General features: G+C 31.5%; 1 protein-coding gene across 1 annotated transcript; it reads right to left on the bottom strand.

Annotated features, from left to right (window-relative positions):
• Positions 1-1959: 1959 nt before the first annotated feature.
• LOC113380809 lies at positions 1960-15310 on the bottom strand. The gene is made up of 3 exons (XM_026619886.1): positions 14676-15310; positions 14104-14516; positions 1960-2024 (listed from the first exon to the last, which is right to left on the bottom strand). Exons 1-3 carry the CDS (start codon positions 15308-15310, stop codon positions 1960-1962), a joined length of 1113 nt encoding a protein of 370 aa, XP_026475671.1.
• Positions 15311-15631: the final 321 nt, after the last annotated feature.

Here is a 15631-nt window from a genome sequence, read left to right as displayed (position 1 = left end):
ATTCCTAAAATATGTTCATAATGTGCACAAACTGAAAACGAGACATTTTAAGATTCACGTACCACAAAGAAAATATTGCTCTTCTGTTCTTTTTTAAATTGTTTATTTATATTTATATTTATATTTTTTTAATTTTTAATTTACAAGTACTTTACTTCAACTTACAATTCACATACTTTTAGAAAGAAAAATAATAACGCATTGAAATCGATGAGTATTATTATTTGAAATAATTATATTTCGATTCTTTTTTACGCAAAATACTAATATATTGAAATTGATGAATATTATTATTTGAAATAATCATACTTCGATTGTTGAATATGTTTTTATAAAACATTTTGGTACTTTAAAAAGGCGTTTCATTTTACAAAAGAGTAATAAATAAACATCTTTATTTATTAGTGTGGTCATATCCATTTTGGGTTTTTGAGCAATAAATTCTGAGACTAAACCTAGAGAGACTATGCATTGCATTCGGCAAAATGGTTGGTTTTCGTAGTTGGTCGATAAGTGGGGTTCATAGATTACGCTGTCGATTCTTTTTGAGTACTATCGACGTAAAAGATCGATATTGGCAAATATATCGAGCTAAAAAATCGATACCAAAAGTACTCACTATCGACCGCGAAGTATCGATATTTACTCAGTACTCGATATTTCGTTCTAACACTAGCTGTAGGTCACCTTAGTATTAGACAATATTGTAGATAATTTAATTTTAAATATTTTAATATTATACAATAAATTTCAAATCGAGTTCTATTACACAATACTTTATTATTACAACAAGTGGTGACATTTTGCGATGGCATCTTTATTTCCAAAGGGGCACCTCAGTTAGTAAAGAGCAACAAACCTTGTCAAATGCCAAACTAACGGTTTAGAAGCAAGTTTGCGATATTACTTTGTATAAAACACGACCTACTGAACTTACTAAAAATACGTGGAAAAGACTGTAAAAGATTTGTGCACTGAGGTTTCAAAAATACAACTAGTGTTAATAAGGGACATTTTTTTAAATAACTCGAGAATTTTGTATCGGGCACTTGTTTTTAGTTAGTTTAGCAGAAAGTAGATAAAATTTACTAAAATTTGGTATAAACTGTTTTATACACTTTGATACAAAATTTTTGAATAGCTTGAACTCGCTCTAATATATTTATCAATTCTATCATATATGGTTTCGAAACACTTTTTAACATTTTGTCAACTAACTCGAAAACTCTTTTTTTGTTAGCTTAGTAGAAACTAGATAAAATTCACTAAAATTTGGTATAAACTGTTTTATTCACTTTTATAAAAAAATGTCTATAGTTTGAACTCGAACTGCATCTATCTTGCTCATTTGCAATATATGATTTTAGGACACTTTTTTAGATTACCTCAAATAACTCAAATATTTTAATCCTTCATCTCTTTTGTAGTTAGCTTAGTATGAATTAGATAAAATTTATCATATTTTCGTATAAACAGTGTAATATAATCTTATATAAAATTTTTGAATAATTCCAATTCGAACTCTCTCTTATTTAATCTTACCATACAAGGATTCAGGACATTTTTTTTACAATTTAGAGAATATCTCGAAAATTTGTTCTAGGATACTTTTTTTAAATTAAATTAGCAGTAACTAGATAAAGTTACTAAATTCTCATATCAACAGTTAAATATAGTCTCGTTCAAACTTCTTCGAAAAATTCCATATAAAATCGCTTTTACATATTGTTATAAGTTTTCTATGCAACGTTTCGGGACATTTTTTCACATTTTTGTGAATAACTCGAAAATCTTGTATCAGGCACTCTTTTTTTGTTAGCTTAGCAGAAACTAGATAAAATTTATTACATTTTCTTTCAAACTGTCTAATATAGTTTTATACGATTTTTTTTATAATTCTAATGTGAACTCGTTTTTGCATATTGTCTTAAGTTTGCCTACAAATATTTGGGGCATTTTTTACAGTTTTTCAAATAACTCAAAAATTTTGTCCATAGCCCCCTTTTCAAATAGCTTACCAGAAACTACATAAAATTTCATATTATAAAATAATATCTAGCTTATACACTTTTATAATAGAAAATTTTGTAATAAAACTAGCTTAACACGCATGTATTATATATTTAGTACACATTTCAGTATAGGTACATATAGAAATTTCTGTCATTTTTTTGCAATTTTTTAATAAACAAAAACAGTTCCGAGACACTCTGTTTTAGTTAGCTTATCATAAACTAGATAAAATATACTATATTTATATATAAACTGTTTTATACACTTTGATACAAAAATTTTAAATTGTTTGAACTGCTCGCCCTAATGTATTTGACTTATATACATACAATACATAGATTCGGAACACTTTTTTTACAATTTTTCAAATAACTCAAAAATTTTGTACGGGACACTCTTTCTTAGTAAGCTTAGCAGAAACTAGATAAAATTTACTAAAATTCCGTATAAACTGTCTTATATATTTTGGTACTATTTTGAAAATATTTTGAGTAGTTTGAACTAGCCCTAATGCATTTTGCATACTTACTTTATATAGACTCGGGACACTTTTTTATATTTCTTCAAAAATTTTATTATGGGCACTCTTTTTTATTTAACTTAGCAGAAACTACAATATGTATATATACAAATGACATAATTAAATGTAAATATAAAACGACGATGACATAACACACTACAAACACGTTGTTGTATTTCGAAACCGGAACTGTTAGAAAAAAGTGAAGTTAAGCAACATTAACTTTAAAATTAACATAAATTATTCACGAAGAGTTTTGTTTTATCTGTTTTATATCATTCAAAACACATTTCGGCATTTATAAAAGAAACAGAATAAGTTTAACAGGTTAAACGCCACGATAATATCATAGAAATTCCCCCATGGTAACTAATTGATAAATAATTTACTTAAAGTGGAAAAAAATATTTTTTGCTACTTTTTATGTCACACTTATGACTCACAACCATTAATAATGTGTTTTTATACCATATTATAAATAATAATATAAAATTATAGATGCAGGAATTATATTCCTTCAAGTACTTGTACTTGATATAATTTATATATTGTAGATTGGAATAAAACGATTTAAATGGAAATAGATTGGAATGCGAGTGCATTAGCTCGGCCATAAATATATATATATATATATATATATATATATATATATATATATATATATATCTGTTATAAATAGAGTAATAAATGCAGCTGCTGCCCAAGAGAAGAGTTCAATACACTAATTGCAAACATAAAAAGATCAAGATCAATTTTGTAGAATAATGGTTCTATTCTTGGATAACATAACCATAGATAAGTCTAAAATAGATAGTCCACTTCAACGATAATTCATGCCACTGGCGATAGAGGCGCTGGTGGTCGTAACGTTTTGTAAAAGATTTTGTAAATTAATTGCAAATAATAACTGTCTTGTGTATTTCGTTTTCCTTGGGCAACCTAATATTGTTCATTATCATGTAAAGAAATTATACCGATGAGCAAGTGAGAATATAGAAAAACGAACTCTACTGACGAGCAACTGTTTTAAATATGTCCATTTGACCTCTGAGACATTCCAGAATTCAATCAGGAAATGATAAAATAAAATTGTCGCACTTTTGTCTTTTTGCAACATTTCTTTTTTTCTTGTGCAATAAAAAATCGTTTCGGATGATAATCGGAGCGTGATGGTCTTTGTCGTTGTTGCATATCGAGGAAAAAAAAATTAGAAAGACGATTGCATAATACAGGAAAAAGACGAATAAAAATTATTTGTAAAGTAGATTGGATGTCAGCCTTAAGGGGCACAACTAGTGTAACCGCCTAAAAAAATAGTGATTTTTGGGAATTTATATTACAAAAACTACTTTATCAATCATTTCAGGAATATATTTATACAGGTTTTAAGAATACATAGTAAAATTGTCGAAGAAAAAAATTAAATATTTTTTAAGTTATCGTCGATCTCCAACGGCGCAGCAAAAAAAAGGACCTTAACTGCTGCAGTGATTTTGACGTGGATGAAATCAAAAAAAAAATTCTCGTTAAACTAGATAATATTGTCTGTAAAGTGAACTACGATGAAAAAAAATAATCAAAAATTGACAAAATGACGGCGTTTATTAAAAAAAGTCGAATTTTACCCAAAATTTTGGTCGTTTTTCGACCGCCAAAATTCTATTTTTGATCCGATCAAAAAATCGATAGTTCACTTCACGGAGAACTATATATAGAACATGTAAAAAAAATTTGATAGTGATCGGATCATTAGTTTTTGAGTAATCACTGCATCAAATTCGGAAAATGCTGTTTCGAGAAAAACGCGTTTAAAGATAAAATGATCGTTGTACTATATACTATATGTATACTTTTTAAATGGCTGTAACTCAAAAACTATTTGACATATCGATTTGAAATTTTAATGTTATTTTTAAAGGTGTAATCTACCGAAATATGAAAAAAGACAAAAATCGATTTTTTCAAAATTTCACACTAGTTGTGGCCCTTAACGTCCGAAATTTTCATATGTAAACTGTTGATCAGATCATCATTGAAAGTCGAAGAAACCAAAAGAAACTCTACTGGCGTGCAAAATATACAAATTATTATGTGAAGACCCTTACTTACCGAATAAGTAACAGAAACTCTACTGCAAAGGTGTAAATAAAGTTATTAACTTCCCGTAGGGTAAGTTATAGTAATCGCAAAAAAATCGAAAATGAAAATTTTTGCATTTCTCGACGTTTCAAAACCTTCTGAACATTTTGGCATACCTTAGAAAAAATGGATGTATGTGTGTGTGTGTGTGTGTGTGTATGTATGTATGTATGTATGTATGTATGTATGTATGTATGTATGTGTGTGTATGTATGTGCGGATACAAATTTTCGTCGACGATTTCGGGAACACGGATCAACCGATTTGAATAATTCAAAAAACATTCGATTCGTATTGATAAGGAGACGTGCTGATTAGTTTTTGGCAAAGGCAGGTCTAGCCGTTCCGAAGATACGGGGCAAAAAGTGACAAGAACGGTACCTCCGTTTTTCAGAGAACGGAGCGTCCGATTTGAATAATTCAAAAAACATTTTACTTGTATTGACAAGATGTAGAATTGATCAAATTTTCATGGAGGTAGGTCTAGCGGTTTCGGAGATCTAATGAAAAAAGTAAAAAATAATGCCGTTCGGCGGTTAAAAATTATCATTAGACATATGCACATCATATTATCAGATATTTTATTGAGATTTTAACAATAAGTATATTTTTTTTTTACATTTTTATGGGTTCCGTACCAATGCTTATGCGTTAGACGGCGGCGCGGCACATGCGCGCTTTGACATTTCGTCTCTAAGCAGTTCAAGCAGTGCGATTGCTTTGAAAAAAAGTTCAGAATTTCCAAAATATGTCAAAATGAAGAAAACATTTTTTTCAAAAAAATTTTTTGTATCCAAAAAAAAAATTTTTTTTCAAAAAAAAATTTTTTTTTTCATATAAATTTTTTTTTTCAAAAAAAAAGTAATTTTTTGTCAAATTTGTAGTTTCTCAAATCTATTTTTTTCTAATTAAATTTTTTTCAAAAATGTTATTCGTTTTTAAAAAAATAATAATTTTTGGTACGGGAAGTTCCAGCAATTTGCCTTAAGGCACGATGCCCTAATTGCCTTAAGACAGAATTCCACTTACAGCTAGTTATGAATAATTGCAACAATAGACTTGGCTTCTGCGAACTATAGTGCAGTAAACGGAGCGTTTTAGGTCTGAATTTTTTTACTGTGCTCCGAATTGAATAAAATTTTGGAATTAGGTTCATCTTACCCTCAAGTTCAAAAGTGAAAACAATTTGGATTGCGCCATCGCCCCCCGGGGGGATGACACACCCTTCTCAATTGTGTAATTACATTTTTTTAAAATAACATCGGAAATCGATAGAAGAACTAATTATAAGAAAAAAATGTCTTTTATAGTTTTTTAAAAAAACTAATACTTTTCAAGTTACTGGCCACTAAATATTCATATATTTTTGGCCTTTTTCTTCGTTTTTTTGCAAATATCTCCTAAAACATACATTTTAACGAAAATCATGTAATGAACAAAATAATGTCAATAAAAATCTTAATAAATCGGTATTACATAAAGTGTTCTAGGAAAAATATTAAGCAAGATTTGAAAGAGCAAAGTCGTTTTTCATTTCGTTCAAGATTTAATTGCTGTATTTAAAGCCATCTAGTGTCGTGGTTTTACATTTTATGCATTTCGGTGAAATTGGGTTTTATAGTGCTCAACATAAGCTTTAAAATGAGTGCTGTTACAAGTTTTTTGCGTGTAAAATGAGTGAGCTATCATGCAAATAAGAAGCATGAACGATGTTTTTTTTTTCTTTTAAATCATATGGTTTAATGAGCGCCATTTCCACCAGAATTAAAATAATTCACATTCCATCTAGAATTCACTTCATTATAGGCATCTTGATGGATTCTAGCAGATTCACTACTTTAGTACAAACTATTTTCAGAAAACACACGATTTTATAAAAACTTTTTTTTCCATTTTTTTAAAAAATCGAAATTATTTTCATTATATCTCGAAAAGAATAAAAGATACGTATAAAAGCATATAGATAAAAATCAAAGGGATCTTGCTGTCTTATTATTGTTTTTTATTATTTTTCTTTTACACAAAAATTGACAGAGTTATGAATGTTTAAAGTCTACGCGGGTTTTATGTTGAGCACTATAAAACCCAATTTCACCGAAATGCATAAAATGTAAAACCACGACACTAGATGGCTTTAAATACAGCAATTAAATCTTGAACGAAATGAAAAACGACTTTGCTCTTTCAAATCTTGCTTAATATTTTTCCTAGAACACTTTATGTAATACCGATTTATTAAGATTTTTATTGACATTATTTTGTTCATTACATGATTTTCGTTAAAATGTATGTTTTAGGAGATATTTGCAAAAAAACGAAGAAAAAGGCCAAAAATATATGAATATTTAGTGGCCAGTAACTTGAAAAGTATTAGTTTTTTTAAAAAACTATAAAAGACATTTTTTTCTTATAATTAGTTCTTCTATCGATTTCCGATGTTATTTTAAAAAAATGTAATTACACAATTGAGAAGGGTGTGTCATCCCCCCGGGGGGCGATGGCGCAATCCGAATTGTTTTCACTTTTGAACTTGAGGGTAAGATGAACCTAATTCCAAAATTTTATTCAATTCGGAGCACAGTAAAAAAATTCAGAGGTTATACCCTTTTTTCCTCTCCATTTACTGCACTACTATGCAATTGTTTATATTAAACATTTATATTATGTTAATTGCCTATTATCGATAATTTAGATTAAGCACCGGTTTAGAAGTTATCAAGAAATTAGTCACCATAGAAAAATATCAAAGTCAAATAAATTGCAATTCGATATTATTATTTACTATTTGTAGTGCATTGGGCTAATTGCGCATACAAGCATGTTAATTGCGATCAATGCAATTTGTTTATATCGAACATATAAATTTAAGCGCTACCCTTATCGATAATTTAAATGAAACATGAGGAATTAGTCACCATTGAATTGTTGCAAAACAAATTTGTTTTATAGGATTAATTTTGTCGATTTTATGTACTAGTTTGCTCGTCAGTAGAGTTCCTTTTTAAGAGATTATGTTCGTAAGTAGAGTCCCTTTTTCAAAAATCTTACTTACACAGGTAAAAACATTTTGACTAATACTACTTCCTAGATTTTTTTTATTTTGCTTGCCAGTAGAGTTTTCTTTTTATATGAATTATACACATAATTTTCAAAAACGAGATTTCAATTTTTTTTTAATTTTGCTCGTCAGTAGAGTTTTTTTCACATCTTGAAAGATGAGTGTCCTTCTTTATTTTTTTTACTTCGCTCGTCAGTAGAGTTCCTTTTTATACATCTGCTAGAGAAGAAAAGCGCCAAAAGAATTTTTCTCCTTTTATTGTTTTTTTTTAACTTTGCTTGTTAGTAGAGTCCTTTTTTATATACTTACTTGTATATCCACAAGAGGAGATATTCATCAAAAGACATTTTTTTTCTTTCTTTTTTTAATTTGCTCGTCAGTAGAGTTTTTTTTTTATATACCTGAGAGAATAGTCTAGTACCAAAAGAAACTTTGTCTTATATTGCTTATCAGTAGATATATAAATATTATTTTCTTTTATCTTTATTATTTTTCTTTCTTTTTCTATTCATTCTTATATATTTTCCAAAAGAAATTTGCTTTTGTTATTTTTTTACCTTTGCTCGTCAGTAGAGTTCTTTTTTGAGGAAATTATACAACCAAAAGAGATTTGTCATTTTTGATTTTTTTAACTTGCTCATCAGTATAGTTCATTTTTATATACCTAAGAGATAAGATTATCCAAAAAACATATGTTTCTTGCTTTATTTTTTATTTTGCTCGTTAGTAGAGTACCTTTCTCAGAGGATTTTCGAAGATGAGGGTATAGTCATCAAAATATTTTTTCTTTTTTTTACTTTGCTTATCAGTAGAGTTCCTATTTATATATCTATGCCATAAAAAAGTACTTTCTTTATTTTTTTACATTGTTAGTAGAATTCCTTTATCAGTTAACTTTTATTCCTGCTAGAGGAAATTAATTTTCTTTTAATTCAATTTCTTTGTTTGTCGGTAGAGTTTCCTTGCTAGAAGACTTTTTTACCAACCAGAAAAGATTGTCAGTAGAGTTCTTTGTTAGAGTAAATACATATATTTCGAGAGAAGATTTTAACTAACAGTTTTCCTTTCGTGATTTTTTTTTGCTCGTCAGTCGAGTTCCTAGAGGACTTACATTCAAAAAAGAGGAGAGATTCACCAACAGTATTTCTTTCAATATTTTTTGTAACTTTGGTCGTCAGTAGAGTCCTTTTCTCGTTAGAAGAGTTTTTTTTTTAGTCCCCCCTTTTGTTTCTCATGTGTCGAGGTATGTTTAGTTTCCTAGTTAGTAGAGTTCCTTTTTTTGTTATTTTAGTTTTCAAGTCAGCATCATAGACTGTATTTTTTTCTTGTAGTTTGCTAGTAAGTAGAGTTCCTTTTCCTTCTTCTCTCTCATGAATTAATTGTTTCGATAATTTAAATCATTGATATACGAATTTTAAACAATTAATTGACTTTGACAAATTATTCATTGTTGCTATATAAAATTGTTGCAAAATATCTTCTCACGATTTTTCAAAACAATTTCCGAGATGAACAAATTTAGTAACAAGTTGTTATCAATACTGAAGGAATGTATAATTTGTGGATTTAAATATTTTAAATAAATATTGTTGAGTTAGTCATTGCAAATTTCTCATCAATGAAAATTAAATTATAGTCTCTTTTTGTTGTTTGTAAAAGGACTCTACTGACAAGCAAACTTGTATATTTTTTGGTGGTATATATAAAAATAAAGAAGCAAAATCTCCTTTTTGTGATAATTTTCTCTCTTAAATATATAAAAGGAACTCTACTGACGAGCAAATTCAGGAAAATAAAGAAGCAAAATATCTATTTTGCCATAATCTTCTCTCACAAATATATAAAAAAGGAGTTCTACTGACGAGCAAAGTAAAATAATGAGAAAATAAATTACTAACAATTGCTTCTTCTTGGTGAGTTCTCTGAAAAATGGATTCTACTGACGAGCAAAGTAAAAAAAAACATATAGTGGATATTGGAGAACACTATTGGTGAAAATCTCTTTTCTAGGTACAAAAATCTTCCGAAGAGGGAACTCTACTGACGAGCAAAGTCAAAAACAAAGAGAGAAAAACTATCGGTTACAATTTTTTCTCTTGTCGTTATGTAAGTTCTCTATAAAAGAAACTGTACTGACAAGCAAAGATAAAAAAAATGAATAAAAAATTTATTTTTGTGATAATCTCCTCTTGTTGAAAATCGTCTGAAAAAGGGAGGGTACAGACGAGCAAAGTTTAAAAAAAATACAGAAAAAAATTTGTTGATGAAAACCTCATCTCGTGGTTATATAAGTAGATATATAAAAAGGGACTTTTCTGACGATCAAGTTAAAAGAAATTACGAATTTTGGTAGTAATATGTTTTCGTATGTATGTATGTCAGTAAATGTTTTCCCCAAATGCAATCGTTTTCTCAACACAAGCAGAAAGTTTTTTGAATTATTAAAATAGCATGATTATATCTTTCAAAAATTGCCATATTTTGCAACCTTAGCTCTTTATCTCCAAAACAGCTAGACCTGCCTTTGCCAAAAATTAATCAGTACATCTCCCTATCAATAGGAATCGAATATTTTTTGAATCATTCAAATCGGTTGATCCGTGTGCCCGCAAACGTGGACAAAAAACTGTATCTATACATACACACATACACAAACACACACAGACATGATTTTCTTTGTGAGGTATGCCAAAATGTTCAGAAACCTTCAAAATGTGAAGAAATGTAAGAATTTTCAATTTTGATTTTTGAGCGATTACAACAAATCACCCTATGAGAAGTTAGTAAAACAAATTTGTTTTGCAACAATTATTACGGTGACTAATTTCTTACGTACTTATTTATAATTCTACAACCTATTTAAATTATCGATAAGGGAATCGCTTAAATTATATATTTAATATAAACAAATTGCATTGGTCGCAATTAACAAGCTTGTTTGCGCAATTAACCCAATGCACTACAAATAGTGTAATAATAATAATCGAATTGTAATTTATTCGACTTTGATATTTTTCTATGGTGACTAATTTCTTGATAACTTCCAAACCGGTGTTTAATCTTAATTACCGATAATGGGCAATTAACATAATATAAATGTTTATTATAAACAATTTTTGAGTTCTTAGAAACCAAGTGCAATATTGCGCATATGCCCGAAAGCGATACATATAGTACACTGAAGAAAAAATGCTAGAACAAATTTCCTTAATAACTTTTTACTCATTTCCAGTAGAGTTTTTATACTCTTTTGGTAAGTGTGGTCTTTACAAACAATATGTCAGTAAAGTTTAACAATTTAAATCCCGTAATTTTTTTTATCCTACGCCACTGTATTGCATACTACATATCACAACGTAACATCCGACTCAGCTGTTACTTATTTTTATCATCTCGTTTTACTAGAAACTCGTTTAAGTAAAAACGATTACAACTACCAATACCAATAATAGTGTACCAGTACTAATCCCACTACCATTTTAGTTACAACTACAAATGAAGTCATTGTATAAGAAAATGCAATCGGTGGTATTACCAACAACAAGGGACTCTTGTCAGTAGAATCCGCTCTTGCACTAATACAAATACATTCGGAGGAAGACGAACAAAAGCACTAATAGACGGGTAGCTGGTCGAAAAAAAATACTCAAAAGATAAAAAGACATGTGACTAAGAATAAATTTGACCTTATTTTTAATATATAGGTAAATTAAGAATTTGGCGATAATAATGCAGACATTTCATTTTTCTTATTCATAGTAATGAATTTATCGTACATATTCTAATATTGTCTAGGCTCATGAGTGAATTGAAATTTTTGGCAGATGAAATGTCGTTTGTTGCAATTTTTTCTATTTATTATTATGTAATGTAATTTTAAGATTACAGCAAAAGAAAAAGAACTCTAATAAAAAAGAATTAAATGTATGCAAAATTTCTTGTTATACTTGTTTTGCATTTTTTTCTCAGTGTACTGTATATAGCGCGTTCGGACATATGAGAACTATATAATTTGTTTGTAATAAATATTTATATTTTGTTAATTGGCCATTATCGGTAATTTAGATTAAGCACCTGTTTTTGATGTTATCAACAATTACGTAATCAGAAATTAGTCACTATTATATATTATAATATTTAATAGTGACTAATTAACTAGTAAACACTATAATATATTTCTGCGAAATAAATTTTGAGATAAGCACAATTATTAACAGAGCATGTTTTTTTTCCTTTCCTACTAGTTAACTTCCCGTAGGGCAAGTTATAGTAATCGCAAAAAAATCGAAAATGAAAATTTTTGCATTTCTCGACGTTTCAAAACCTTCTGAACATTTTGGCATACCTTAGAAAAAATGGATGTATGTGTGTTTTTTTTTTTTTTTTTTTTTGTATAGCGAAGGAAATGCTTTTATGCATCCCAGACCGGTCTTCTGTCTGGGTATGTCGGACTCGATACCGCCCTGGTATAATACCGACTAAAACCTCCGCTTTGCCCCTGCCTCTGGTCCCCACGGAAACCGCCGCTAGGCATTACTTCGTGGGGGGAGGATCTAGAATGTTACAATTCTTAACTTGTTATAAACAATGTTATAATTCATAAACATTTTACTTATCTTTTAAATGGGCGAAGTCCCATTCGTCCTTTCTCTCTCTATAGAACGCAGGTCCATTAAAACGTCTCTCGCAAATCTGTCTATGGCGTTCCAAGCAGCTTCACTTGTCAGCATCACTTCAACAACATTACCTGGGGTAATTGTGCGTCTCAATGTCTCCTCCACATCATCCCGTAGAGCACCAAATCGCGGGCACACGAAGAACACGTGCTCAGCATCTTCGATTTCGCCCAAACAATATGGGCAATCCGGCGAGCTATCGTGCTTGAATCGGTGTAGGTAGGCTCGAAAACAGCCATGCCCCGATAGCATTTGCGTAGTATAATAGTTTACTTCGCCGTGCTTGCGACTTAGCCAGACTTTGATGTTAGGAATGAGACGATGCGTCCATCTGCCCTTTACAGCGACATCCCACAGTCGCTGCCATCGGTCAATGCTGTTCTGCCGTTCTTCTAATCTTAACTTTTCAGGACACAGTTGTTGATGTCTTCTATGGTAAATTGTCCGTCTTTCCTCTGCTAAGACTAAGAGAGGCACAGTTCCTGAAATGACGCACACTGCTTCCGCCGATATTGTGCGAAATGCGCAAGCAATTCTTATAGCACTGAGACGGTATAAGGGCCCTGCCATTCTCCTCGATTTTTGAGATTTAAGAGCATCACCCCATATGGAGATACCATATGTCAGCACTGAAGTAATAACTGACGATAGTAATATCCTTCTGGTTTGTTTAGGACCTCCAATATTAGGCATCAGTCGAGCAAGTTTCGTCCTAACTATTGACGCCTTAGCACTAACGTGTTCCACCTGTTGATTGAAATTCAAACGAGCATCAAGCATTACGCCAAGGTAACAGATGTGAGGTTTTGACGTGATCTCAAGATTTCCTATCTTTAGCTTGATGGTCTCAATTCTTTTCCTACTAGTGATAAGAACAGCTTCACTTTTTTGTTGTGCTAATTGGAGATTCATTGTTCCCATCCACCGATTAATTTTTCTGAATGTAATATCGAATAGGCTTACGATGTCATCAATTTGTTTGGAGACAACCACTATGGCAACATCGTCTGCATATGCTACTAGTTTCACACATTCTGGAAACTCTAGTCTCAAAAGGCCATCATACATAATATTCCACAGCAAAGGGCCTAGAACAGAGCCCTGCGGCACACCTCCTGTTATATTATATTCTTCTGTACCATCGCGTGAATGGTACATTAGAATTCTGTCTGTAAAGTAGCTTGCGACTATATTGCATAGGTATGCTGGCACGTTCTTGTCACGGAGTGCATTCATAATGCAATCCCAGTTTGCAGAATTAAAAGCATTTTTTATATCCAATGTAGCTACAAGGCAGTACTTTTTGGAACCCCCCTTCCATCTGGTTCCAGCAATTGCCTCCTTGGCGGTATTAACTACCAAGTTTATAGCATCGATAGTTGATCGCCCTTTGCGAAAACCATACTGATTGTCTGCTAGGATTGGATCAACTACTGCATCTATTCTTTGGTGAATTATTCTTTCAAAAATTTTACCCGCTGTATCCAGCATGCATATTGGACGATAGGATGATGGTTCATCTGGTGGTTTTTTTCCTTTGGGAATAAGCACTAGTCTTTGCTGTTTCCATTTTCGTGGAAAAACCCCTTCTTTCAGGCATGTATTATATGCATTAAGAAACATTGTCGGAGATGTCATAATTGATGTTTTCAAGGCAATATTAGGAATTCCATCTAATCCCGGTGCCTTGCTATTACCAACGCGATGACAAGCTTCCATCAGTTCTTGCAGTGTTATAAGTGGAATATTATTCTGTTCTACATGTGTTACCTGGTAGTTCAAATTAGGTTGTCGTGGAAACAAAGTAGTAACTATTTTATTCAATAGTCGTGGGCAAGTTGGTGAAGGTATTGGCTGGCTTTTGAGGCGAGACATTACAGTCTTATAAGGTCTTCCCCATGGATTTTCCTCGACTTCATCCAAAAGTTCTTTCCAGCACCTAACTTTACTATCTTTGATAGCTTTATTTAGTTGTCTACGTGCTTGTTTATATTCCACTACCAGTTGTGCAGAATTACTGAGACTATATCCACGCTGAGAGATCCTTCTTTTCTTTAGGCACTCTTTACGAAGAGAGCTGATTTCTTCAGTCCACCAGTGCACAGATTGTCTTTGATTTATGCCATGTTTACGAGTCATACTGATATCACAGGCTTCGGTTATTCTCTCCATCAGCTCTCTAGTATGCTCATCTGCGTGTTCTGAAATTATAGGTTTGCAATTTAAGGCAACTCTCATGGCGCTTTCATCAAAAGATTTTATTTTCCACCCAATGGCTTTAGATATTTTCGCATGTCTTCTAATTTTTCTATCTGTTGATATTTCCCAGATGATTGCATTGTGGTCACTAGCAGTGTAGATATCTAATACCTCCCAATTGCAAATTCCTCTGACGAGGCTATTGCTAACAAAAGTAAGGTCTATTATTGAGCTTGCACTGCCCTTTTCAAAGGTTGGTTTATCACCACTATTAAGTAAAACCACGTCAAGTGCATTGAAGGCCTCCAAAAGTGCTTTACCTCTTGCATTAGTCTTCCTACTTCCCCAGTCTACCGCCCATGCGTTAAAGTCACCGGCTATCGCTACGGGGTGGTGTCGTTTTGCATCCTCCACAAGACGATCTAAAAAATCGACAAAATCTGGCAAAGAAAGACTAGGTGGAGCGTAACAGCTGTATAAATGTATGCCATCTAATGATGCTGCGACAAATCCAGCGTTGCTATTGTTAACAACATTTTGGAAACAAAACTTGCCACAGGACCAAATAACGGCTTTGGTGGTACTGTCCGTTTCCCATGGCCAATCAGTTAGATGTTTGTAAGGTTCTGATAAGAGGGCAACATCAATTTTCATATCTCTTACCGTCTGCATAAGCAAGTCGTGTGCAGCCTCACAATGATTCATGTTTAGCTGTATTATCTTCATGCTTTTGCGTTCATTATTTTCTCTATGGCCTCCCTATATAGAGGACATCTGTGAGTGCCGGCATGATGTGCTACATTTTCAGAGTTTCCATTTTCAGCGCATAGTGCACATTTTGCTGCATTTATACAGTTGGCTATTTTGTGACCTTCTTGTCCACATCTAAAGCATAGATTGGTCCGATTCACTTCGCTCTTGCACTGTGATCCATAATGTCCGAATAGCCAGCATTTAAAACATCGAATTGGTTTCTTGATGATTTTAATTTGACAGTTGACCCATCCAATTCGTATTTTGCTACTT

This window comes from Ctenocephalides felis, unplaced genomic scaffold (genome assembly GCF_003426905.1).
Source record: "Ctenocephalides felis isolate EL2017-DRISC unplaced genomic scaffold, ASM342690v1 CF-g0.4_SCAFFOLD_02383, whole genome shotgun sequence".
In the NCBI taxonomy this organism is placed as follows: domain Eukaryota; kingdom Metazoa; phylum Arthropoda; class Insecta; order Siphonaptera; family Pulicidae; genus Ctenocephalides; species Ctenocephalides felis.
This window is presented reverse-complemented; position numbering and strand designations above follow the sequence as displayed.